Source organism: Dermochelys coriacea, chromosome 8 (assembly GCF_009764565.3).
Source record: "Dermochelys coriacea isolate rDerCor1 chromosome 8, rDerCor1.pri.v4, whole genome shotgun sequence".
Lineage (NCBI taxonomy): Eukaryota > Metazoa > Chordata > Testudines > Dermochelyidae > Dermochelys > Dermochelys coriacea.
In genome coordinates, this window is record NC_050075.1 from 9,704,463 (window position 1) to 9,730,872 (window position 26,410).

Here is a 26,410-nt window from a genome sequence, read left to right on the forward strand (position 1 = left end):
CAATACACTGTTGTTAAACACAAGACCCTCTGTCTATCACTCACTATTGTAATGATTATTGTAATGTCTCTGATATTTACATGGCTAGAATTTGTAAACCTGTTCAAACTTCCTAAATAAAGATAGAGCTTAAAAAGAAAAGGTCCAGGCAAGGGGGAATCCAATATTTAGTGTACATGGTATATATCAAAGAGAACAGTATCCTAAAGGCATGAATGATCCTTGCCCCCAATTACAAAGTTCCAGCAGCAAAGGAGTTTCCTCTACCCTGAGGGTATGAATTCATCAGGAACCTTTGTCTTTAGTATTGTCCACACCTGGGAGCATTAAGTTCTGTTGCTATTAGCATTTAACTCTAGATATAAGTACTCAAAACACTGAAATTTTCCGATGAGTTTAGAGCCATTGTCGCTTCTGGAAATAATTGATAACAAAGGAAGATGACTAACAGCAAGACCATCCAAACATGAATATATCAAATCCAAAACTGGTTTCCAAAAACAATTTTATTGCATACAATATTAAAGTTAAACTGAATAATATTTACCAGCTAGGCAACATGGATTGGTTTCAAACAGACATAACATTTATTAGTCAATATTCAACTGTCATTCAAAGCATTTCAGTAACACGTTTAAAATGACACTGCATTTGCACATGTACATTTTTACAGACAATATCCAGTTGCGCTTACAGTTTGAGGGAACCTAGTCCTTACAGTGGACAGAGTTTTCCAAATGTTTAACTCAAGTTACATACACTTACAGTCAAACTGACCAGGAGCCATGAGATATATATTTATACCTTTTACATGGACATACTGTCTCTCTCAGTGCTAATGTGGCCGTTGTGACTGGAATATCTTAACACAATATCTTTGACACCATTTTTTTTTTAGCTGAACATCACTGAAACTGCTTTGCTCACATTTAGCAAGAGCTCTAGACTGCAAATATCCCTACTTGCTTCATGCAGGGAAACTGCTTGTTTCAAAGGCCAGAGGTTCTCTTGTGCTGTTTTCAGCCTCCCAGATGAAACTCAAAATACTCAATTACATTGGATTACAAAGTTTCACATTCTAGTGCGCAAAACTGATATAACTTTGTACATCACTCAGTACAAATATAATACAAATATATTTGATGGTCAGTATTATCCAATGTGGAGACATGTCATTGTGATAAAGTGGGATTTGAATGGTGTCCATATACTGCATATTGCCACAGTTATGACCACACTAATTTACACCAAAAATCATTCTGTGTTGCTTATGCATTCAAAGTAAATAATTTCTATGTCCGATCCAGTTCCTGTCAAAGCCAATAGATAGAAAGGCTCCAAGTTACTTCACTGGAAGTTGAATCAGACCCCAGATAAGGGCAGTGCATGTAATATGTAGGTAATATCACATATGGGCACAGCTCTTTGGAGCCAATGAAATTGTATGTGCTTATCTAGAGATGATTTGACCCAAAATCTTTTACAACACCATACCCACACATACTCCTCTGTCCCCTAAAATCTGGATATAAGATATATTTGTTCAAAGCAGAGTCTGACTGTCAACACTTCATCCAAATGAAGCCATAAGAAATAGTAGTGTGAAGAAATCAAGGCACAATTATTATTAACATATCATTTTGAAGCAATCTCAGTGCTCAAAGTGCTTCCACCTGGGTAATGAAGAGCATTTTTTATGCAAGTGTGATAAGATTTGACAAAAATGGTTACTTAATTTAGCTTTGACGAGAATGACATGATATACCAACAAAATGCTCTAGCAAATGTATTATCTATGTAGCAAGAATAAAAATCCCATGGATATAATTCAGCCATCAGTAGCAGCAGATTTCTTTGATTCAGGGACCACACAGTGAACGGTAATGTAGCTGCTACGTCATGGAAGCAGATTGGATGTGTTCACTCTTTGGTTGCTAGGTACTTCAGACTCATTTTTAATAAATGAAATATCTTTTCCACGATTAAAAAAAATGGGAGGAGAAGGGGACTGGCTGTATCAATCCTCAATTGCCTTTTGCTGGTTAATTCATGCATGATGTTATTTGCACTCCCTCTGGGCCAGAAAGAAAGAGCCATTCACAGTAAATCAGCACAGGGACCTGTGATTATAAATTACAAAATGAAGAGGCAAGGTAGGTTTGTGCCAGGAAAAAAAACTAATAAGTGGATATAAGAATGTGTAGAATAAAGTTTGTGTTCGTTGCTTTTCCTGCTCCATCAGTACATTTCTGCTCCTGTGATGCATTGACACCAACGTCTGCCCACTCACTGACGTACAACTTGCGCTATTGTTTGTCACCTCTGAATTTAAACCACTGAGTGCCAAAGAAGATCACTGTAAAATGTATCGTGCTTTCCTTTGTGCTTATTTCAAGCTCTGACTTGTGCTTAAAAAGCTCTATTAATATGATATTTATGGTCTTGTTCGTAACTTCCTAGGAATCCGCTGTTTCTGAGAACAAGGCAAAGTTACACAATAGTTGTCAAATTAAAATGGGCTATGTATAATTAAAGAGAGAAATTTCTAAGCACACAGTATTATAACAGAAGTATTTAGGCATTTTTATCTGTCAGACTCTAGCATGAAAAGCTTTAAATTTATAGAGGTTTCCAACTCTTAGGCCCTGATCCTGCAACAAGCACTTACATACATGCTTAATTTTACTACCCTGAGGAGTTCCACAATGGGACTTGTAAAGAAGCTGGCTGCCACCCATGCCCTCCCTCGTGTCCAGGGGTACCTGTGCACAGCCTGGGTGAGCAAAAAAATCTTCCTTCACAGAGTCTTTCATCACTCTTAAGAGGCCATCCGCTCTGAGCCTGCTCAGACTCCCTAGCATCAGCTGCTCCCTTCCGGGGCTGCTTCAGGCTCTCTTATATCAAGAATCAATTGCTTAAGGTACCAGCCTCTTCCCAGTGCCAGGTATCTTTGGTTGGCTCAAGTACGAAGCCTGCACCAGGCTTCAAGACTCCTGCAGGGCAGCTCCGTCGCTCCCTTGCTTGCTCACAGGACTACTTGGTCAGCATAATAAAGTTCAGCATGTATACAAGTGTTTGCTGCAGGACTGGGGCCTTATTCCACAGACCAGTTTGTGAGAGAACCTTACTTTTCCTTCCAATGCACCCCTCCCTCACTGTTTGCTTCTTAATGCTTTAGTCCACCCCACTATGTCAAGATCAGCTGGTTGGCCTTGGAGGGGGTGAGGAGGAGGATGGAAAGTATAGTCGTAATAACAGAAAGTTTCTTACATCTGCAACTGTGGTAGCTGCTCGTTTGGCTCCATAAGATGCATTGTATATTCAGACAGAAAATGGGCTATTTCTAGATGAACATTGTGTTCTTGTATAAATTAATAGCTACATTTAAAAAAACAGAAGGCAAATCCTGGAAAGATTAAATATTTGGAGGATCCTCTTCTCTCCGAAGGATATTGCTATATTCTGGAAGGCCCAGATTCTCTCCAGCAGTGAGATCTACTCAGTCCAGGAAAGAAGTGGGCAGGGAGAGAGCTGGTTATGACTCCTTAAGGATCAAGCTATCCTGATCCTGACAAGAATAAGAAGCCTCTATGTGGTTCTAAAACTTATGCCAGCGTGCTCTGATCCCGAAGAACCATACGCCAAATAAAAACTAGTAGAGCACAAGTTCGTACCACTGAACCCCAACATGGCCCTGGACCGGAGTAGGGGGAACAGTTGTCAGATGAGCCAGCTATGCTAGATTGATCCAGCTGAGACCTTCTTCATACCAGGGGAATTCTCAGCTAGCCACTTTCTGCCACCTCAGTGGTGTGAAGTGTCCAGGATAAGCAGATAGAATCCGGTCCAATGTGTCTGTCCATGCAAATATATCTGCACATGAATGTTTTTTTCAAATGAGGCTACTGAAGCTGTGAAAAATACAATGAAATCTAAGGGCAGGGCTAACCTAACTTTTTAGTGTAGGCCAGGCCTAAAAAAGGAATGTAGCAGATGCTAATAATATGGATTGACTCTCAGGACTGGTCTACGTGGAGAATTTATTTTGTTATAGCGACATTGCTCAGGGGTGTGAAAAATCCACAGCCTTGAGTGATGTAGTTAAACTGACCTAATCCCAGGAGTAGACAGTGCTAGGTTTACTGAAGAATTCTTCCATCAACCTAGCTATCGCCTCTCGAGGTGGATTACCTGTGCTGATGGGAGAACCCCTCCCGGCAGGGTAGGTAGTGTCTACACTGCAGCTGTGCTGCTGTGCCATTTCAAGTGTGGACAATCCCACAATGAAAACTAACTAGGGGCTTGTCTACACTTACAGTGCTGCACCGGTGCTGCTCAGGTTCTGTAGTGCTTAGTGAAGAAGCTATCTGTGCCAGTGGGAGGGCTTCTGTTGTTGACGTAGGTACTCCACCTCCCTGAGGAGAGGTGGGAGTTATGTTGACACGACAGCTTTTCTATACATAGCGTGCTCTACATTGGGGGATAGGTCAGTATAACTACATGGCTCAGGGGTATGGATAGACCAAGCCTAGGCAATCTAGTTTTTACAGTTTTGACCTTTTTTTTTTTTGTAGCCTGACCAATGATTTTTCAGATTTTGCAACAGCTCTAGGTGGCTTTTTATACTGGCCCTGGAATCTCTGAGAGAAGTTAAGTTCCTGGGCTGGATCTGCTGTCAGTTACACAGGTGTAACAGAAAGAAAAGGAGTACTTGTGGCACCTTAGAGACTAACAAATTTATTAGAGCATAAGCTTTCGTGAGCTACAGCTCACATGCATCCGATGAAGTGAGCTGTAGCTCACGAAAGCTTATGCTCTAATAAATTTGTTAGTCTCTAAGGTGCCACAAGTACTCCTTTTCTTTTTGCGAATACAGACTAACACGGCTGCTACTCTGAAAGGTGTAACAGAGTTTCTTTATCGCTCAGTGAGATGATGAAATTACCCTGGATTTCCTACCTCTATAACTGACAGAAGAATCTGGTCCACCTTCCCCCAGTGTATACACTAGCTACTTTGATTAAGCCTGCTGTGTCCAGCAGTATTAATGAATGTGGGTCTGACCATGTGCTCCTTATGCAGCCAGAACTCCCGTTGGGCCAGTCTCTGAACTGGAGTAAATCAACATGGCTTGATTCAAATAACTGGAACTCAGTGATCTATGCCAGTTGAGAATCTGGCCCATTGAAGCTAATGGGAGATTTGCCTATGTCCTCAACAGGACCCATTTCACATGTAGACAGTTTTGGGGAGATATCCACAAAGGGACTTCGGTGTTGCAGCCCTGAATGTCATGGTACCTAGAAAAATCACAGGAACAGCGCCACCCACAAAGCCTGAATTAGGTGTTTAAGCTCCCTCTGCAGTGAGTGGATGAGGGGTGGCAGATTCCTGTTCAAATCCCTTCCCCCCTTCAGGACTTGAATAGGGGTCTCCTACACCCTGGGTGAGCATCCTATCCACTAGACCAGAAGTCATAAGGGATGGCCTTCCCCCTGCCTCCTCCACTCCCGGCTGTTTCGTATGAGCACCACTGAGGCACCTGATCTGGTAAGCATGCTCACAGGTCCCCTACCAGATTGGGTCCCACACACCACAGGCCAAACACCTTTCTTCCCCAGTTTGTGAATCACTCTGGGGTTTAGGAAGGAGATGTGCGTGTGCCTGGATGTCCATCGTGAGGCAGTACTTTGTATGCGGAGGCAGGCGATAGGTACCTGGGCACCTAGAGGGAGTCCGCAGTGAGCATGCCCAGAGGAAAAAATGTAGGCGCTAAGTGAGTTTAGGCATTTACAGGATTAGGTGGCAGCTGAGTGGGAGTTTTGTGGATCACAGAGGGGCCTAAAAATGGGGTTGAGTGCCTAAGTATCCCTGTGGATCACACCCTTAGTCCTTAACTATTTAATTGTTTTCTTTGGAAGTATATTAGCTACTTTTGATGCACAGGTCTGATGTACGCATTTATGGATGAATAACCTAAAAATTCACTTCCTACTTCAGATACATTATTCTTGATTAAAAAGAAAAGGAGTACTTGTGGCACCTTAGAGGCTTATGCTTAAATAAATTTGTTAGTCTTTAAGGTGCCACAAGTACTCCTTTTCTTCTTGCGACTACAGACTAACATGGTTGCTACTCTGAAACCTATTCTTGATTAATTAGTACACTTCTTTAATTATCGTGCAGCCACTCAATCCAGCTGTGTCTCTCAAGTCTTTGATTACTGTGTTTCTAATTCTGCAACTTTTACTCATGTGAGTAGTACTTACTCATGAGAGCAGTGCCATGCACTGACTTCAGTGGGATCAAGCCCTAATACATTTGAGACCAGGTCTCCTTCCTGCTCAGAGTGACTCAGGAAACACTTACCCCATTCTTACAAATTGTTACAAGTACACTAAGCTGTCTTCAAAAAGGTGGTCTTGAGCATAAAGTATTATTAATATAATTAACATTTATGCTTTAGCAGTACTGAGAAGTCTCAACTAGTCACCGTCCCACTGTTCTAAGGCTGTGCAAACACATAGTAAATGACAGAATACAGGTAACTTTCACAGTGCAATGTACACCAGCGAGCATGTTACAATTTGGATGTAAAGTCTTTTCACTGAAGCTGGACACCGTGATCTATAGTGATGGTTTTAGGAATTAACCCAATCACAAGGCATGTTTATGTCAGTATTGAAATAGCTAAAGGTTATTTGGCAACTCCTAAAACTTAGGGCTAGTCTATACTGAAACTTTATATTGACATAGCTACATCTCTGTTGGGATGTGAAAAATCCACATCCTTGAGAGAGGTAGGTAAGCCGACCTACCCCCGGGGTCGACAGAAGAGTCTTCCATCAACCTAACTGCTACTGCCTCTTGGGGAGGTGAATTACCTACAGCAATGGGAGAATCCCTCCTGCCGCTGTACTAAGTATCTGCGCCGAAGTATTACAGCAGTGCAGCTGCAGCGCTGTCCCTAGGCTGCTGTAGTGTTTTTAAGTGTAGATGTAGCCTTAGTTATTAAACCATATTTAAATGCCTACTGTTATCAGAGAAGAATTAATGGTTTACAACAATATAGGGCCCAGTCCTGCACTCTTCGCTCAGGCAGAGCTCCACTGCCTGTGTGGATTTGTAAAATGCATACAGGATTCCAAGAGCTTTCATGAGCGCACTTTAAAAGATGCTTTATAAGACACATTGTGCTCTAGTCTACAGAACTCAGGACTGGTCTACACAGGAAGGTTAGGCTGACCTAGCTGCATCACACCCCTGAGATGCATAGTTAAGCCAACCTAAGCCCCAGCGCAGACAACAATAGATCAATGGAAGAATCAATTGAAGAAGTGGATTTATTATAGTGACGGAAGAACCCCTTCCGTCATTGTAGTAAGTGTCTACATTACAACAGCACATTTCAGTAGCATTTCTAGTGTAGACAGATCCTCATTTATGGATAGGGTAGACATACCCTCAGATAATCTGCAAGTCTTCAGAGAACCAAACTGTGCTTAAGCTGTTTTAGAACTTGTATACACACTTTTTGCCCTGAGACACGCTGAACCCTGAAATGCTCTGTCCTTTACAATTTTCAGTCTATAGCTGGAGAAAGTTAATATCCCTGTTCTTGGGGACTTAAAATGTGAGCTGCAGTAAAAGTGAATAAAAGATCAGCTTATTAGCTATGTCAGGCCAGAACCATGAAAGTTCTGTAGTAGTTTGGGACTTTTAAAAAAAATTGTTTTGAAAATTATTATGAACTTCTCTTGTGACTAAAAATGAGCGTAATACATTTTGAATTAGTACAGTAATTAAGACTGTCAGTCTTAGAATAATTGGAGTTTTTTAAATGGTGTTCAGATTGCCTAAATTGTAGTAAATAACCGTAGTCAGTCTAGAAAGTGACAAAGGCATAAATATGCCTGGTGACAGCTGGGTCAAAATAAGTCTGAAAATATCTCTGTCAAATTAAAAAAAATTAAGATAAAAAAGTCACTCTCAGGTACATCCTGCTGTGAAACCTAATTCTGTGTTTATGACATCACAATCAGTTGCCATTGAAAGACTGAGGTCATATATTTAGCATTTATAGGTCACTGTACATAGAGATACTGATCAATGAGGAAGAAAGTCTTTTCTGACATACACATATCTGTGCTAACTAGCCAGAGTGGTAGAGAAAGTTATACAACAATAATCCAAACGGGAAAAGAAAAATGGAGTAACGTGCAGGTGAGTATCAGTCTAGCATTTTAGCTGTCCCCATTTAAACTCTCTAATTATTGCCATTAGGACATTCCTAATTGATTCTGTGATGGCACCATGAAGGTGGATAGAGAGTATATTCAGTATGTCTTAACTTTTAAAAACAATTAACAGCATGTTTTAATTAAAAAACATTAATTTTATAGCTTTAGTTTTCCATGCACTGCATTGTAGCAAAAGCCAGTTTGAACAGGATATACATGGCAAACAAAAATACTCTCTCTTACCCAGGCACCTTTTGTGCATTATTGCTTACTAACTCACAGGGATGGGTGTGGATATTTCTGAAACTAAAGCACAAAACAAATTTTCTATCCAAAGGCAAACATGTTTTCATCTGTATAAGTAGCTGAAGTCAATGAGTAATTATGAATTCATAGTCGGTTTGATAGCTGTTCTAAAGAGCCTGTTTTCAGAATCAATGGTGTTTATAACAGATGCCTACAACTTGTGCTGGAGAAAGAAAGGAGAATACAATACAAATAAAAGAAATGCTATATGCATTTTTCATCTTGAATACTGGGGAGCTGGGTGGCACTTGCAGAGGCTCATTTGGGGCCTATCTCAACTTTCATTTAAAAACAAAAATTAAGTCTCTAGCTCTTTTCATTGGGAACAAAGTCTGGAAACTTCAAACCAGCGCAAGTGGATACAAAACAAAGGAAAGTACTCACTAGGGCTGAAAGCGAGAAGCAGAGAGAGGGTTGAGAGACCCTAACGAAGCTTCCCCCAGACTCACTTTTTACGTAACATAAGTGAGTTAAGGACATATCCCAAAGAACGATCTTCCTAACCCCTCAGAAAACCATTGGTCCATCCGTACTCATACTGCTGTAACAACAAGATACAGGAGTCAGGTACTGAGGACGGAGGGGTAACTAAAAATGGTTTCACAGGCCAGCTTAGATAGATGTGTAGTCACATTGACTAGAGCAGTAATGGAAGGCTCTCCTACTACAGTGATGAGCGCAGCAGAAGAGCCTGCGTAGAACAGAACTTGAAAATGCTAAGGCCAGCTCTGGTTGTCAACATTGTCAGCCCTAGGACTGTGCTGGCGGCTGCAGCTTCTGACAGCCAGCGTGCGGCGGGTGCATCCACCAGTGCTTTCGGATCCAGTGAGCACTCCTCTCCTGTTTCTCCCCCAACAAGGTCTCCTCAGAGCCAATGGACCACACACCATGTAATCCCTGCACTCCCGATCCTTGCTGCTGCTCCAGCATTGCACAAGGAGGAAAGGAGAAGAGGCAGGCCAAGCTGCTGCTGTACGGAGTGGAGCTGCTGTACGGAGCTGTGGCTGCTGCTGGCTGCCTCCCCCCCCCACCTTGCAATGCCTACCTTCCCAGCCCCAGATCTGAATCTGAAAATCTGAGTTCCTTCCCCATTTGTCCCTGACCTGCCATTTCTACCCAGAGGAATCTCGTTGCCTGACCTAGCTCCCCCTCCAGCAGCCTGGAATACCTGGTTCCACCCCTCCCCACGCATACATCAGCCATGAAACCCAAGCCTCCCCATTAATTAGGGAAGACCACTTGCATCAAAAACCAAAAGGGAATCCCTTCCCCAAACTGCCATCCAGCAGTGGGACCTGCTTCCTACTGGACCAGCCACTCCTAGTCAGAAGCTGCAGGACATCCTGCCTGCCCCTACTGCTACCAACAGGGACTGCACGTATCACCATCGTGAGGGACAGCTGCCATGTAGCTGGGCCATCTGAAGTAGCCTCTATGAGGTGCAGGGAAAACACGGCAGGGTTGAGAGGTACTAGGTTAGAGGGCAGGGCAGAGGCAGGACTGGTGGATTTGGGGGCACGTTGGCATGGATGGATTATCTTGGGGAAGCAGAAGAGAGCATTTTACCCAGGGAATGTCACATGTATCACTGAGGTGGAAAATTTCTGAGGGAGCCAATTATTGATAGTGAAAGCATGTGCTTAAAAATGATACGCTAATACTGCTGGTATTTTGCTAGTGTTGACTGTAAAGGATTTCTGGGGGGTGATTTACTAGAATTAATAAGCACAATGTTATTTAGAAGGAACAGTTTACACGATAAGTTTACCTGCTCCCACTGAACTAAACGGCAAAGACTCCCTCTGGCATTAGGGGGAACAGCTCAAGACCTTTATAATCCTACAAAAGAATCAACCAGAATCAGTCAATTTACAATAAATACAGAGTTTTGGAGACTGTCATGCTAGATTAGTTTAGCTATTCACAGGGGTATTATTTAATTTTAAGGATCCTTTGGATACATCAGTGTTTAGGGTTGAAAGGGCGATGTTCTCATATTCCTCCTGAAGTATGAAGCATCTGCAGTGGTGAATTAACACTATTAAATCCTTCTGGAAATTCTTGTTGAGAAATCCGTAAAAGATAGGATTTATACATGTTGAGAGCATGGCTACCAGGTGGCACAATGTGAACACTAGGTTATGGTGGCAGTTCATCAGGGCCTCATAGTTCCAGTCAAAAACAACATTAAATATATTTAGAGGCAACCAGCAAGATGCAAAGGTCACGACAATTGAAATGAGCATCATGTTAATCCTTTTGCTCTCGTTTAGTCTGCTCTCATTCTCCCTCATCCCATCCACCTTACTATGTCTCCGCCGGAGACATACAAATATCTTGAGATAGCAGATAAAAATAAAGCCCAGTGGGAAGCAATACTGGAAAACCAGCAGACTAGTGGTAAAGACCAGTCGCTCTGCAACTGATGGCCATGCCTCAATGCAAACAACTTTGTTCGTATAGAAATCGCTAGGGTAAGAGAGATTTTTAAAGGGTTCATCAGATAGTTGGTGGAATATAAAAAAAGGAATGGATATGATAAGGGAAACCCCCCAAATGAAGATAATTCCCCAGTAAGCATGTGAAATATTCGGCTTCCAGCCACGTGGGTTCACTATTAACTGATACCTCTCGACAGCAATTAAAACAAGTGAGAATACGGAGACTGTGACAGACATACTTTGTACAAAAGAGCTTATTTTACACATAGCCTCGCCAAATATCCAATAGTCCATCAAAGTGTATGCAACTGTGACAGGAATGCACATGATGCATATCAAGACATCGGATAAGGAGAGATTGGCAATCAGAATATTTGTAACATTTTGAGCTTCCTTCTGTTTTTTTATTATAACAATCAGGCAAAGGTTTCCAAAAAGCCCCACTATTGTAACGACAGTATAAGCCGTGATGAGCAAGAAGACTGCAGGGAAAGAAGGCTGACATGAATCAAAGTGTGAAAACTGTGAGTTGCTGCTGTTTGCAATAGTTTGATTAAACAAACCCACACTAGGATGCTGAGTGGGTTTCGCCATCATAAAGGAATCCTAAAACCATGGACATAATTTAGAATGCAAAGCTTATTTTTTGGTCCTAATTATTTAGAAGATATTTTGCTTGGAGCTTCCCAAGACCATAATTAATAGGATTCAATCTTTATACTTGTTCTTCATAATGCTCTGTTTGAGCAGATCTGATACTAGTATTTACAGCATTGATGAATCCTGAAAACAAAAGCAAATGGTAAAACGTTAGTGTTAAACCTATAAATCAAAGAGATTGACACAAGTGGCTTGAGTCTGCCTTTTTGAGGTTCTGCACTCATGATTACAGGGAATCAGTGGCTCTTGTCACATGAGTCAGTGATTGTAGCATATTATAGTAGGAACATCAATGACCATGTAAGGTTTCATAACAGTTCTCATTCAAACCCTCTTGTTTTTTAGTTTCACTTTCAGGATAAAATATTGCAGGGTCAGTCTCTGCCCAAAGGTGCATATTTTTGGGAAGTTTGACCAAAAATGGTTCAATCATTTTTGATTATCAGGAGAATAAAGAATCATGCTTCTGCAATCAAAGAGCTAAATTCAGGCCTGGCACCAACTACCCAAAAATTACTAAGCAATGCTATAATATGCTGAAGTCTGCCTCTGACTTCATGCACAATGCTCTGTTGTTGCGCAGAAGTAATCTTTTAAAAACAAACAAACATGGGAACAAAGGGAATGTATCTGGTAAAGCATATTAGATTAACCACCCTGCCCCATGCAATGTTCTGTCCTAGAATACTACCTTTATGAGGTCTGTAGAATATGAACATCATGGGTCCAGGGAGGAATACAGGAGCAGGGTACAATGGTTGTGTACTGGATTTCCATCCTGGATGCCTTTTTCTACTTGTGTAGATGTCAAAGAGACCACCTCCATTTGGCCCTAAATATAAGCAGAGAAGAATATGGACCAGATGGAGGCAGCATCTTTGACATATACAACAATATCTTCATATGAGTGCTAGCCTCAGGTTCTCTCCTTCCTTTCCATAGATACATGCTTTAATATTTGCACTAGTTTGGTAAACAACACAAAGGAATCTTACTGTAGCTAAATGCAATATCTGGTCTATAGAAACAAAGACCTGATTCTCCTCTCACTTACTCCTGATTTACACATGTGTATGTGTAAATCTATTGACATCAATAGACTTAGACCATTGTAAAACAGGTGTAAATGAGAGATCAGGTTCAGCATTAATGAATCTATGGATTGGGAGTTAGAGACTAGTTAGAAAAGCTGAACTCAAAGCCAAAGCTCAGCGAATTTCTGGGCAGAAAGAGGTTGTATATCAAACCTGAGAAAGAAAAAGAACCGCATAGAATAGTTGCAAAAAGAAAAGGAGTACTTGTGGCACCTTAGAGACTAACAAATTTATTAGAGCATAAGCTTTCGTGAGCTACACTTAGCTCACGAAAGCTTATGCTCTAATAAATTTGTTAGTCTCTAAGGTGCCACAAGTACTCCTTTTCTTTTTGCGAATACAGACTAACACGGCTGCTACTCTGAAACCTGTCATAGAATAGTTGCTTGCCCATCTTTCATTTCTTCAAGACTATGCTTTTCACAACCTTAGGTACATTTACATCCCTTTAAACAACACAGATTTGACTCACCTTAGTCCCTTTGGTGGGAGAGATAGGGAAATAAGCCTGAAGCAGTCAATTTGCAGCTGTAGCAATAAACATTACACTGTGATAGGCCTGAGAAAAAGCCAGGAAGAGGAAGCAGTATAATAAAAGAAAAATAATTATGACAAACACTTTCATTTACATACTGCACTTTTGTAAAATGCTTTATTAGGTCATTATCTTTATTAGGTTACTAAGACACAGGGATGTTCAGTGGCTTGCATTAGATCATACAAGTCTGCGGCTGAGCTTGGTATTGTACCGAGGTGATATAACTCCAAGATCCATACGACTCCCAGGTTCTCCGCTGCCTGTAGAATTTTAGGTGCAGAATTCTAGTTTGGATTGCTTTCTTCAAATGCTTCTGTTTGAAATAAGTCCTACCATTTCAGATCAGGCAACTGAGTCTAGAAGCTTGTGAAAGATCTGTCACAAGTGGGGATAAATCACTCTAATCCCAATAAAAAGAAGGGTCTAGTGCAGGCCTGTTGGAATGAGGGATGGCATTATGACTGTACTAGTGTGGCTTTGTATGGCCTTGCTGATTCAAATGTGAGTGTTGAAGTCTGCGCTAAGAGGATAATACTAAGCTCTGGCCTGGAACTGTATGATTGTATGAGGGAATGGAGAAGGAATTTGCAAAGATACGCCTCAGAGGCTAGGTTTCAGAGTAGCAGCCGTGTTAGTCTGTATTCGCAAAAAGAAAAGGAGTACTTGTGGCACCTTAGAGACTAACAAATTTATTAGAGCATAAGCTTTCGTGAGCTACAGCTCACTTGGTTGCAGGGGTGCACGTAAAGGACCACGGAGGCGGTTTCAGCCATTACCTCAGAGGCTAATACAACCTAATGGCTGAAACCGCCTCCGTGGTCCTTTACGTGCACCCCTGCAACCAGTGAGGAAAGACAGCCACATGACAGCATTATCATTCCAAGAAGTCATCTCTGTGGGTACGTATGTGAGGGCAGCTCTCTCTGTACCCCCAAAGTGCCCTCCATTTTCAGTGATTTCAGTGAAAACTGAAGGTGTTTGGCAGCTTCCAGGATTGGGCCCCATGTGAATGGGTGATGTGGCTAGTTGGAGAAGCAAGAAGTTGGAGAAGTTGCAGAAGTTGGAGCTAAATTAAGCATATTCCCCTGGAATCCACTATAAGTAGCAGTTGCTCTAAGTAGCAGTAATTTCCTGACTAGAGTTTTCACACACACAAGGATGTGTGTGCTGGAAAGCAAAGCTAGCCAGTAGCTGTACTGCAACCATGGATATGTCTACACAGCAGCAAGGAGTGAGCTTCCCAGTCTGGGGAGACAGGCTTATGCTAGAGCACTAAAATTAGTAGTGTGGACATTGTGGCTTGGACTCTCAAGCCCACCTGGCCCCCTAGGCTTGAGAGCCCGAGCCACAACATCCAAACTGTTATTTTAGTGCATTAGTTTGATCCTGTGTTCCCAAGCTGGGGGGCTCACTCCCTGTTGCTGTGTAGACATATCCAAAGAGTCTTGCTGCCAGTGTTAGGGTGTGTGCAGGTCACTGATCTAAGGTCTGGCTGTATGGACAGGTTGTTGTCCATGAGATTATCCTCTGGATCTCTGGCCTCTGCTCCTTGTGCTGACCACTCCCACTGCCTGACCCCAGATCTGGGCCCTGCCTCCTTGCAAATAGGGTGCAGTGCGAGCCTACCTATTTAGGATCCATGCACTACCACAAACAAGCTCTGCTCTGCTGTTTCTTCTACTCTCTCAGGGGAGGCTATATGGGCCCACCAGGAGATGAGGCTGAGCCAGCTTTGTGGTGTTTTATGCATTATTTATTATGTTTACTTATTAATCCATTATTTCACAATCTCTAATTAAATGCCAATGATTATGTATCAACAAGTGCCGAATGTCCTCCTGCTGTGTACAGTGTGGATTCTGGGACTCCCCTGGCACTTTCTACCTTCAAAGAATGTCCTTTTAATGACCTTGTAATGTGGGCAGTTGCAGTTCATTAACTCTTTGCACACTGATTGATTGTGTTTTGTCATTGTTCCAGGAAAAAAAGCTTCATTCCCGATGACTGGAAATTGTTACTGGGTTGCTTGGTAATGTGGGTTAATAAAAGTGTATTTTAGCATATATGTCATAACAAAAGGTAATTTAAACATTTCCTCAGCAATAAGGTAATTTACACCCCTCTTCTTTCGACAGCTGGAAAAATACATAATCTCTAGCAAATGATGCCTTGGACAAACAACCTATACCGCCGCTGTGCAGCATGTATGAATTCTATTGAACAACATTATTAAACTAATCATAAATGTTAACATAATATTTTGCATCCTTGAATTGAGACTTAGGCTGGAGGTAGAATTCTTTTTTCCCCTTTAAATATTTACTAAAAGAACTAATCTCTCTAATACTGAGACACATACTTCTCATGCTACAATACCCATTTAAAAAAAATTCATCACCATAAACAGACTCAGAAGGTTTAATAGTATCCCAAATGATAAGCCATTTATCCTGTTCCTTCATTGTTGCAGAAACATTCTTGAAGCATCCAGAAATAAAGGAAAGTTAAAAGTCTAGTATGAACATAAAATAAGAAAAATAAACACATAAACACCCCTGTTTGAGTTTGCTGTGAATTATTCCAACGTTTGATATTTCCCTCCAAAGTGATTAGGAAAATTTGCAGTAAAAAAATCTATGATTTAAACTTGAAAGCAATACAAATGTAAAAGCTTCAAAAAGTTACCCTGTCATCCTTAAATTTAAGAAATGGGGAATAAAATAATTTCCCCTTCAGATGGTTTGGTATTTTTGTCATTCAAAAGGTTCATGAATGCACTGACTTCTTACCTGTTGGGAAAATTCAAGTCATATTTCCACTCTTCTGTCTTTAACGGATTTTCTTTTCCTTTTCAGGTGATGTGTAAAGTCAGCAAACACATCTTCTTTGTGTCTGAAGAAATCAGAAGTGCATCTGTCTGCTGCTAAAGCCAGATCTAAACTTTTCTTTCTTCCCTTCCTGAGCAAACTGCAGCTTCATTCAGATTTCCAATGGGGAACTGAAGCCACCTCACTGTGGAAAGACTGCTGAGAAATAAAACAAGCTCTGGAATCTGAGAAGAAGGAAACACCAATGAGGAGAAAGCGGGGAGGAGAGAGGACTGTAGCCATGGGGATGATATTTTCTTTCCCTGTTTTTTCAAGCATTATCTTGAAATCTCATTTTCAATTATCTTATCTGTTCTATAGTATAAATGTTTTCTTAAGAATCTCAGTTGGATTTCACACGGGTAAATATTTGCAGATGGCTTATTGCTTTTTCCCCAAGGGAAATTTCCCCAAATACAGCCATACAGTAGACTGCCTAGAAGGAGAATACATGTTCTATTGAAATGACATTATTTCCCTTACTACAATTAAGACTGATTTATCCATTATAAATACCCTCTATTTTAGGTATTTTATACCTGTGCTGTAAAAATTTCTCAAGATCAAACCATAGCCCATTATCCAAGCTTGGGAAGAAATAGGATTCATGATCATTACTGTTGTTTTACAGTTTAAAAACATATACAGTCATTTCTTTAATAAAGCTTGTATTAAATATTTATTTATTAACTATTTAGAACTGGAGGTGACAAGGAAGGAACTTGTTGGTTCAGGGAGTGGTTTTCAGTTCTGGGGAGGTGGTGACAAGAGGGAAAATTAGTCCAGAACAATTGGGTGTTTATGTGGGGAAAGCTGCGGGCAGAGCAGATGAAGCTTTCCTGTTAAACTGGAGAAAAGGAAAGTAGCAGGCAAAACTTTTGGGAGAAAAGAGGGGAGCTCGATATTAAAAAATCCCCACAGAATGTGATGATCAAAAAGCAGTAGGATTTTCAGAATGAGGGAGAAAAATGATGAGGCTGTATCTCTGCAGCATTATAATGGAGAGTAATAGTTTGAGTTTTTAGCACAGATTTTGTTTTGTTCTATTGCGAGGATAAATTTTCCTGAAGGATTGCTAGCATTTAGGGTTTCGATCAGGTCAGAAATACTCTGAAACAAGCTTTCTTAATGTATTTTTGAATTTCTGCATCGGGTCCCAGTTAAACCCAAGAAATGGAACAGCACACAGAACAGGAACGTTAAGTATAGATCATAAAAATTCTTAAGTACATATATAAAACCAGCAACAACAAAGAAAATAAGTTGGTAAACTTTCAACAAGTATTTCAATTTCATTCAATTTAAGTTTGGGACAAAGATTTGGGATAGTTCTTATCCCAAAGGGTACTCCATTCTTACTAATAACTGTATCTCTGGATTTTCTTAGTCTCCTGTAGAAAGAATGAAATATATGGGGGCTGATTCTAATATCACACTGGTTTTAAATTGGTGTAATTCTATCAATCTAATTGTATTGAATCTTGATGTTAACTGGTGTAAATAAGATTAATTTAAATCCCAGAATTTAAGGATGTAGTTGCTTGTGATCTGTTCGTGCAATTCCCAGCTGGGAGAAGTAGGCATGGCGTAAGTGGAGTATATGGCCAAGAATAGAGGGATCAAGGTCTATGGTTTTCAGCCAAATTGTGTAGTGTCTGTGTTTGCAAAATAGGTTAATGAATAGCAGAATTATATTTCCTTTATATGACTTTTCATGCTACTTTTAATTGCTAAATAAAAATTATGGGAAACAGCCTTTTGCAGCAGGTCGAGACAGGTTGATAACTTCATGGAAGGAAACTATATTAGGAAACAAATATACATCTATATTAGGAAACAAATTTAATCGCTGTAATCTGATAACAAATAATTAATATCATATTGCAGGTTAGACATGCTAAGCAGGACTGATGTTGGATGTAGGAACTCTACCTCTCGGGGACCCCAGCAGCTCAAGGGGTGGTCTTATATCTCATGAAATAGTAGGAATTCGGTGAGATGGGTTTTTTTTTTTTTTAATAAGAGGTCCCTGTCCCAAGTGTAAAGAAAAAATCCCAGGCATCACTATTTGATTCTTAATTGCATATCCTGTGACAAGGTCGGGCTAGATGGCTATAGGAGGGTAATAGAAGACAGATATATAAGCCCCGGGCTAAGTAGGTCCCTTTTCCCTGGGTAAGGTAACAGGGAAGGTTCCAGAACAATCAGGAACCTTCTGGAGACAATTAAGACAGGCTGATTAGAACACCTGCAGCCAATCAAGAAGCTGCTAGAATCAATTAAGGCAGGCTAATCAGGGCACCTGGGTTTTAAAATGGAGCTCACTTCAGTTTGTGGTGCGCATGTGAGGAGCTGGGAGCAAGAGGCACTAGGAGCTGAGAGTGAGAATATGGACTGTTGGATGACTGAGGAGTACAAGCATTATCAGTAACCAGGAGGAAGGTCCTATGGTGAGGATAAAGAAGGTGTTGGGAGGAGGCCATGGGGAAGTAGCCCAAGGAGTTGTAGCTGTTGCACAGCTGTTCCAGGAGACACTCTAGACAGCTGCATTCCACAGGGCCCTGGGCTGGAACCCGGAGTAGAGGGCAGGCTGGGTTCCTCCCAACTCCTGGTCAGACACAGGAGGAATTGACCTGGACTGTGGGTTCAGAAAAACGGCCAAGCTGAGGGCTGCTGTGAAGCTCCAAGGCGTGCAAATCTGCCAATAAGCGCAAGACCCACCAAGGTAGAGCAGGAACTTTGTCACACTCCACAGAAGTATTTCTGACATTAGGTCCAATCCTGGAAGCCCCATGTGCAGGACTCTGAATAAAGTCAAGAGGAGCACTGCTAACTAGACTGTAAGCTCTTTAGGGTGGGACCTATCTATTTGTTCTGTGTTTGTATGGCACCTAACACAATGGGCTTCTGGTCAATGACAGCTTGATGCTTGCTTGGATCCAAAATATCTGTTTATCTGTGGATATGATTTATATCCTTCTCCCTACCCCTCCTCTGGAGTATCCCTCTCTTCATTAATGACTCCCTAGAATTGCCAGCACCCTCCTCTATTCTTGTGTCTCAGTTCTCCCACATCCCAACATCCTCTCTGCATGTTCTTCCCCAATATTGCTCCCATGTTCCACCTTCGTCTGAAGTTACCATTTCTCAAGGACTGCTCTCTAAAGCTCATGTCATATATTATGCCATCTTGGAAGTTGAAGTAACTGTGCTTCAGGGAGTGACATTATATTGGGAACCAATTAGGTTGATTAGGTGTTGCTTCTATAAATCATATTACAGCGTTTCTTTGTTCATTTACAGTCCAGGATCCCCAGTCACTACCACATCCAAGAGAGTAGGGGATGATACCTCCACATTTTTGGAGGGCCTTTGATTTTGCCAAACTATCTAAAAGTAAAACCATTCATCAGAGATTCAAAGAGAATTTTCTTGTCATATGAATACTGACACTCTCGCTATTTGGAGGAGTTTGGGGAATTCTGGGGGTTGCAGTTGTGCATAAATTTAAAATTCAGATGGGACCCTAAAAACCAAAGCTCTGATTCTAGCAAGGTTCAAAGCACCTTCTACTCCCAGTGGAGCCACTGGGGCCAGTGTCCTCTCTGCAGACACTAAAGAGCCCATGGCTTTTTTCATGAGAGTAAGGGGGTTTGCCCTAGGGTTTTGGTAAAAATTGCCTCTCCCCACATAGCTATGCAGTGTCTCCCCATCTCAGTGAAAGCTGCAATTCAGTAATGTATGTATATAGTTTCTGATTCTTCATGATGAAGGGAGTTACTTTGAATTTACACCAGAGTAACTGAGATGTTGCCAGTGTCTTGTGAATGTCTAGGAAAGAGCCGGAATATTTCTTACTAATGAAAACTATAATTTATAACGCTTCAAGAAGACATGGGAAAATAAGCAAAAGTAGATGGAACTCTCTATGGTGACCTTGCACCAGGGTGAGGCACATTGGTGAGCTAATGTAACTGGAAGAAGGTGTGGTGATTTAGGAGAACCTCAAGGAGATTTCCTTCCCTTTAGACCCCTCCCTTTGGGTTTTCCCATTTTGGGGATGTGATCAGCACCCGCCCCACCCCCCATTAGTTTTAATGAAATAAAGGCCACTGATCCATGGAAAAATTCATAAAAATCTCTGAAACTCATTAAATGAAAGTTTAAACTTTGCACCATTTTATCGCATAATTCTAGCAATCAGCTTTCCAATATTACTGATTCTTTATTCTGGTCCCGATCTCACCATTAAGTCATGCCTAGAATGAAGAGGCAACTGTTTAAAATATTTTAGCTTGAAGTTAGTTATTTATGATAGCATACTAATTTTTGAAAATTATTCAGTGACCTGAACCTCAACTAATTTCTATATCTTAATAATACCTAGCCCAGAGGTGGGAAACTATGGCCTGGGGGCCACATCCAGCCCTTCAGATGTTTTAATCCGGCCCTTGAGCTCCCACTGGGGAGCCGAGTCTGGGGCTTGCCCAACTCCATGTGTGCCATGGCTCTGCATAGCTCCTGGAAGCAGAGGCATGTCCCCGCTCCGGCTCTTATGCGTAGGGGCAGCCAGTGGAATCCACACATTGCTCCTGCCCCAAGTGCCGCCCCCACAGCTCCCCTTGGCCAGGAAATGTGGCCAAGGGGAGCTGCAGGGGCAGCACCTGTGGAGGGGGCAGCATGCAGAGCTGCCTGGTCATGCCTCTGCATAGGAACCAGAGGAGGAACATGCTGCTGCTTCCAGGAGCTGCTTGAGGTAAGTGCTGCCCGGTGTTCCCGCCTCTGGCCCCCTCCCATGCCCCAGCCCTGATTCCCCCTCCCACCCTCTGAACCCCTTGATCCCAGCACAGAGTACCCTTCTGCACCCCAACCCCTCATCCCCAGCCCCACCCCAGAGCCCACACCCCCAGTTGGAGCCACACCCTCCCCACACACTCCAACCCGCTGCCCACCCTGGAGCCCCCTCCTTCACCCTGAACTCCTCATTTCTGGCCCCACCCCAGAGCCCGCACCCCCAACTGGAGCCCTCACCCCCTCCTGCACCCCAACCCCCAATTTTGTGAGCATTCATGGCCCGCCATACAGTTTCCATACCCACATGTGGCCCTTGGGCCAAAAAGTTTGCTCACCTCTGACCTAGCCCTTATACAGCACTTTTCACCAGAGAGTTCAAATCACTTTACAAAGGAGGTCAGTATAATTTACCTCATTTTATAGATGGGGAAACTGAGGCACAGAACAGTGAAGTGACTTGCCCAAGGTCGCCCAGTAGGCTAGTGGCAGAGCCAGGAATAGAATCCAGCAATCCCAAGTACAGTTGGGTTGGAGATCAGTATAACCTGTGGTTGGACAAGTAGCATCTTTATTTTTAGGTCAGCAAAGTGACTTTTAAATAATCTTTAAAACAAATAGTTGAATTGTAGGCAATTATACTAGTGAGTGTGATCTTCATACGTAATGTTTCATATTTTCTATCCTAACCCCCTATTGTAGTCTCTCCTAGTTTTCTAAAATATTCACCTCACATTGATCTTTTCCAAGCTTGATCTCTGTCAGAAGGTGAATTGTTTTGAATGGCTCGGCCATTTTTGTGAATGAGGCCACTGAAAATCTATACTTCCGCCATTTTGTATATATAATATCTACATCTTTGAAACTTTTTAAACAGCTTTGCAGCCAAAATCTGCATAGAAGTAGCCCTGGATGAGAAATGCCTTTGGATTTTGGAAAAAATAGATTGTGATTATGAGCCTTTGAAAAATCACATTTTGTGTGCAAGGTAGATTTTTCTCTAGTATCGTACAGTATGGAGCTATGGAAGGATTTGGTGCATATGTTTGTGTAGCCAATTTAGCTGCATAGTGAAAAGTGTAGCCAATCAGCTGAGACACCTGGGGCTAAGGGGGGGTTTCTGTAAACTTTGAAAAGGTGGAAAAGGATAAGGACGGGCTGTAGTGCACTTGTAAAGTGTTTTGGAAGCAGCCTGATTCTCAAGCACTTAAAGTTCTCAGGAGATGACCTCTCTCCAGTCCATTCCCCTTGGAGCACAGGAGATGTTCTCCTGCTCATCATAATCTGTACTAACTATTCAACCTGTAGTAATAGTGAAAATGTGCTGGCTTATATAGGTTACCCGAGTATGTAGCCCAGTTAGCTTAATGGTTGCCTGACCTTTCTGGAGGGTTTGGAATCTGGGTCCAATAACTGCAGTTTGGGCTGCTCTTGAAAGAAACTTTGTAGATTCCTAAGTGGTTATTCTGCTCAGATTAACTTGGTTGTCTCTCATTTTTATATCATTTGTTAACATCAGTCATTCTTTCAGTGCCAATAATGTGCTTTAAAAACATAGGGTAAAATTCACACTACAAGAACAAAGAGGTACGGTTTATAGTTCTGCCTGCCTGCCTAGGCAGAGGCACCAGTGGAGGGATTAACCCCTGGAAGGGCAGCTTTAAATTTCAGCTGGGCCTCCATATGAGCTCTAGGGGCAAAGGATATCAAGGAGATGCACTGAATCATTGCAATCTTCCAGCCAGCCTGGCCTATCCCTTCCTAGGCCTTTCCTGCCCACTTTTGGAAGTGCACCAGCCAGCTCCACACCCTCACTGCAGGGACCCACAATGAAGGTTGTGCTGGCTTCCGCCAGTGTAACCGAGGAAGTGAATTAAGTTCAAAGAGCCAAATCCTACAGTTCTTATTCAGTCAAAACTCCCTCTGACAGACAGCACTGGGAGTTTTGCCCGACTGCAAGGACTGATTAAGGACTACAGTAATGGCCCATTACTGTAATGCATCCGATGAAGTGAGCTGTAGCTCACGAAAGCTTATGCTCAAATAAATTTGTTAGTCTCTAAGGTGCCACAAGTACTCCTTTTCTTTTTGAGTAATGGCCCAGAGAGTAAGATTTTTCCTTTTGCCCTCAATCTTTATTCCAATTTTCCCATATATTTCAGAAACTTGAAAAATATTTTGATTTTCTAGCTTAAAATATTAACACAGGTTGATATTATTTTTGTGTACAAAAATCTTAGCTTTTATACAGCTTCCATCTTAAAATGCTGGAAAATAAATGTATCTGAAAACAGAAATTATGTTTTTTACAGCTAATTTCAGACTTGCACATAAGAACTTTATAGAGTTATCCCTCCTGCTGTTTTTAAATAAGGATAAATGTCAGTCATATAAAGGCAAGACAAAAATATGTCCTCCAGAGTGTCTGCACAACAATACATAGATGTGGCCTAGGACTAGCTGGAAAAAAAGGGACAACATCATACAAAACAGTAAGAAGCTTTTAATGTAAATGGAAAATATATAAAGAGAGATTTGCAGCTGAGAAAATCAGAGTGCACCTAGCACTGACACTGGGTCCAGTCCTTAAGTTCTTCCTCAGGCAAAACTCAAAATTGTGGATAACCTAGGTGGGTCAAAATGCCGCCTTGCATAATACAGAGCAAGTTATGCCAACAGCAGTGGTCCCATAGGGACTGTACAAATTGAGAGTCTGGTAGAATGCCATGCTATCTTCCCAATGTCTCACCCACCCTTGGTATGCGCTGTCCCTCCCCAATCACACCACTGCTATGCCAGCCCTTCGTTACTCAAGGATTCTCTTAAGTTGTGGTAAGGGTAATAAGAAGATAAGAAAGGCCATACTGGGTCTGACCAATGGTCAACTTAGCCCTGTATCCAGTCTTGCAAGAGTGACCAGTGCCAGATGCTTCAGAGGGAATGAACAGAACAGGGCAATTGAGTGATCCATGCTTGTCATTCAGTACAGCTTCTGGCAGTCGGAGGTTTATGGACTCCCAGAGCACGGGGTTGCATCCCTGACCATCTTGGCTAATAGCCATTGATGGACCTATCCTCCATGAATAAATCTAATTCTTTTTTGAACCCAGTTATACTTTTGGCCTTCACATCATCCCCTGGCAACAAGTTCCACAGATTGACTGTGCATTGTGTGAAGAAGTACTTTCTTATGTGAATTTTAAACCTGCTGCCTATCAACTTAATTGGGTGACCCCTGATTCTTGTGTTATGTGAAAGGTAAATAACACTTCCCTATTCACTTTCTCAATACCATTCATGATTTTAATGACCTCTATCACATCCCCCATTAGTTGTCTCTTTTCTGAAAGAGCTGAAAACAGTCCCAGTCTTTTTAATCTCTCCTCAAATGGAAGCTGTTCCATAACCCTAATTGTTTTTGTTGCCCTTCTCTGTACCTTTTCCCGTTCTAATACATATTTTTTGAAATGGGGCAACCAGAACTGTATGAAGTATTCCAGGGGTTGGCATACCATGGATTTATATAGTGGCATTATTATATTTTCTGTCTTACTATCTACTCCTTTCCTGTTAGTTCCTAACATTCCATTAACCTTTTTAACTGCCACTACACGTTGAGCAGATGTTTTCAGAGGACTATCCACAATGACTCCAAGATCTTTTTCTTGAGTGGTAACAGCTAATGTATATCCCATCAGTTTGTATGTATAGTTGGGACTATGTGTTCCAATCCTCAGAAGACCCTCATTGGAAGCTTTTAGCGTGCTTTGTGCTGCTAAGGTGGTAGCAGGTTCTGCTATGGCAGCACAAAGCAACTTGATCTGGAGCTGAGGATCTAGCCCTAATTTTCTAGTCCCTATAGTTTTGAAGAAAACCTTCCAAATGTCACCGACATATGGCTATCTTCCTGAGGTTGCAGAAACAACAGCTTTGAGAAAGGTGAGTTGGTTCTGTCCAACTAAAGTCTGACACCTAATGATGACATTTAAATGTTTATTTCAGTGCTGATAATTTTAGAAAAACAGCCCATTACAGGAATATGCTTAGCCAGTGTGGTTGCACACCATAAATTAAAGATGGGAAAAGTTATGTCATCTAAATCCATCCCCTGGAGCTTTTGAGGTATAGTCTCAATGCTTTGTCCACTCTAGTTTCTAATGTCTCAAAAGACAATGCTTCCACCTCTGCCCTTGGGGGACTATGCTATGACCTAATAGAACCCTTCACTCTTTTTAAGCTTCCCCACCACTTATTTTTAGCCTTAATTTTTCTTTTTATTCCATCCCATTACTCCCAGTTATAATACAGGACTCATCGTGAACCATTAGAAGACAGCGGGTGAAGGGAAGGAAACAGGGGAGCTGAGGGGAAGGAAAGCAGAGAAAGAACTTCTCTGGGAGGAGAAGAGAAAAGGGACAGCAACACCAATGGGAATAGAGAAAAGTCACCAATGGAGGAAAGGAGGCAAGTGGGACCTGAGCAGAGTTCCATGACGTCTTCCCATGCTACAGACAAATGCTCTTCTATTTTCAGCATGTTCCTGTTATAATGCCCTGAGGAACCTTCAAGGGGATCAATGTGCTCAGCTGTCTGAACAGTCTGATGCCTTTTTTTGTGTGTGGAGAAGAGGTCATTATAAGTCATTCTAGGGTCACATTTGGGGAAGGAGAGTAAATTGCTGTGCATTAATAAAAAAAAAGTGTGGCTGCTTTATGATACATTAATATTTGCATCCAGTAACAGTTCTGTTTATTTTAGAGAGAGTCCCATATTCTCAGCTTGGGTACAAAAAAGGTTATTCGGTTTCCCCTTGAAGACCTGCTTTTTCATCCATTTTGCTGACAAATAACACCCTCCCAACTAGCACTAATTCACACTTGTGTCTGCAGTCTCAACAAAGAGGCCAAGGGTTTGGTGGTCATGGAGATTAAATATCCAAAGGCAGAATAGGGAGAAAGGAAAATATTTTTCTGGAAAGCTGGGACTGTCCCAAGGACAGTTGGCACAAATCTCCTAGATTTCTCCAGCTCAGGGTTGAAATATATAGCAAGAGGCCACACTGGGGAAGTTTGCATTGCAGATGCCCATGTTGTACCTGTAAACCTCTTTCTCTGGATACTGGACTTGCCCTCTGCCTGGAGAGTATTAATTAGTTTGGAGTGGGGTTTCTGACTGTGTGATGGTGTGCAGAGTTACTTGTGCCTCTGATTTGACTACTCTAGCAGTGCCTGGCTGAATGCATGTGGCTGAGTACTTCTGAAAATCATGGTTAAGTGGCCAGGCCCCAAGCTCTCCTTCTAGAAGTGCACAGCCCTGAGGGTTCTGGGGGGGACTTGAACACAACTAACAAGCAGTTTTCAAAATCCCCTGAGCATCCACCCCTGAGCTCTGTTTGGTGTATGCTGCAGCCTGCAGGCCATGTGAACCAGTGCAAGTTTGTAAAATTCTGGCATCAGCCTGTGTTTCAGCTTCC

At 41.9% G+C, this 26,410-nt stretch overlaps 1 protein-coding gene and 1 long non-coding RNA gene across 3 annotated transcripts; one reads left to right on the forward strand and one right to left on the reverse strand.

Annotated features, from left to right (window-relative positions):
* Positions 1-6,119: 6,119 nt before the first annotated feature.
* LOC119859640 (neuropeptide Y receptor type 6-like) lies at positions 6,120-16,194 on the reverse strand. 2 transcript variants are annotated; one of them, XM_043520587.1, is made up of 3 exons: positions 16,069-16,194; positions 13,214-13,300; positions 6,120-11,770 (listed from the first exon to the last, which is right to left on the reverse strand). In XM_043520587.1, exon 3 carries the CDS (start codon positions 11,582-11,584, stop codon positions 10,460-10,462), a length of 1,125 nt encoding a protein of 374 aa, XP_043376522.1. In that variant the 5' UTR covers positions 11,585-11,770; positions 13,214-13,300; positions 16,069-16,194; the 3' UTR covers positions 6,120-10,459. The 2 variants fall into 2 exon arrangements, with proteins under 2 accessions (XP_043376522.1, XP_038267886.1); XM_038411958.2 differs by lacking the exon at positions 13,214-13,300 and adding an exon at positions 12,339-12,479 and having other exon boundaries at positions 16,069-16,190.
* Positions 16,016-25,636, forward strand: LOC122461298. The gene is made up of 2 exons (XR_006283199.1): positions 16,016-16,508; positions 25,235-25,636. It is a non-coding gene; the product is annotated as an uncharacterized LOC122461298 (long non-coding RNA).
* Positions 25,637-26,410: the final 774 nt, after the last annotated feature.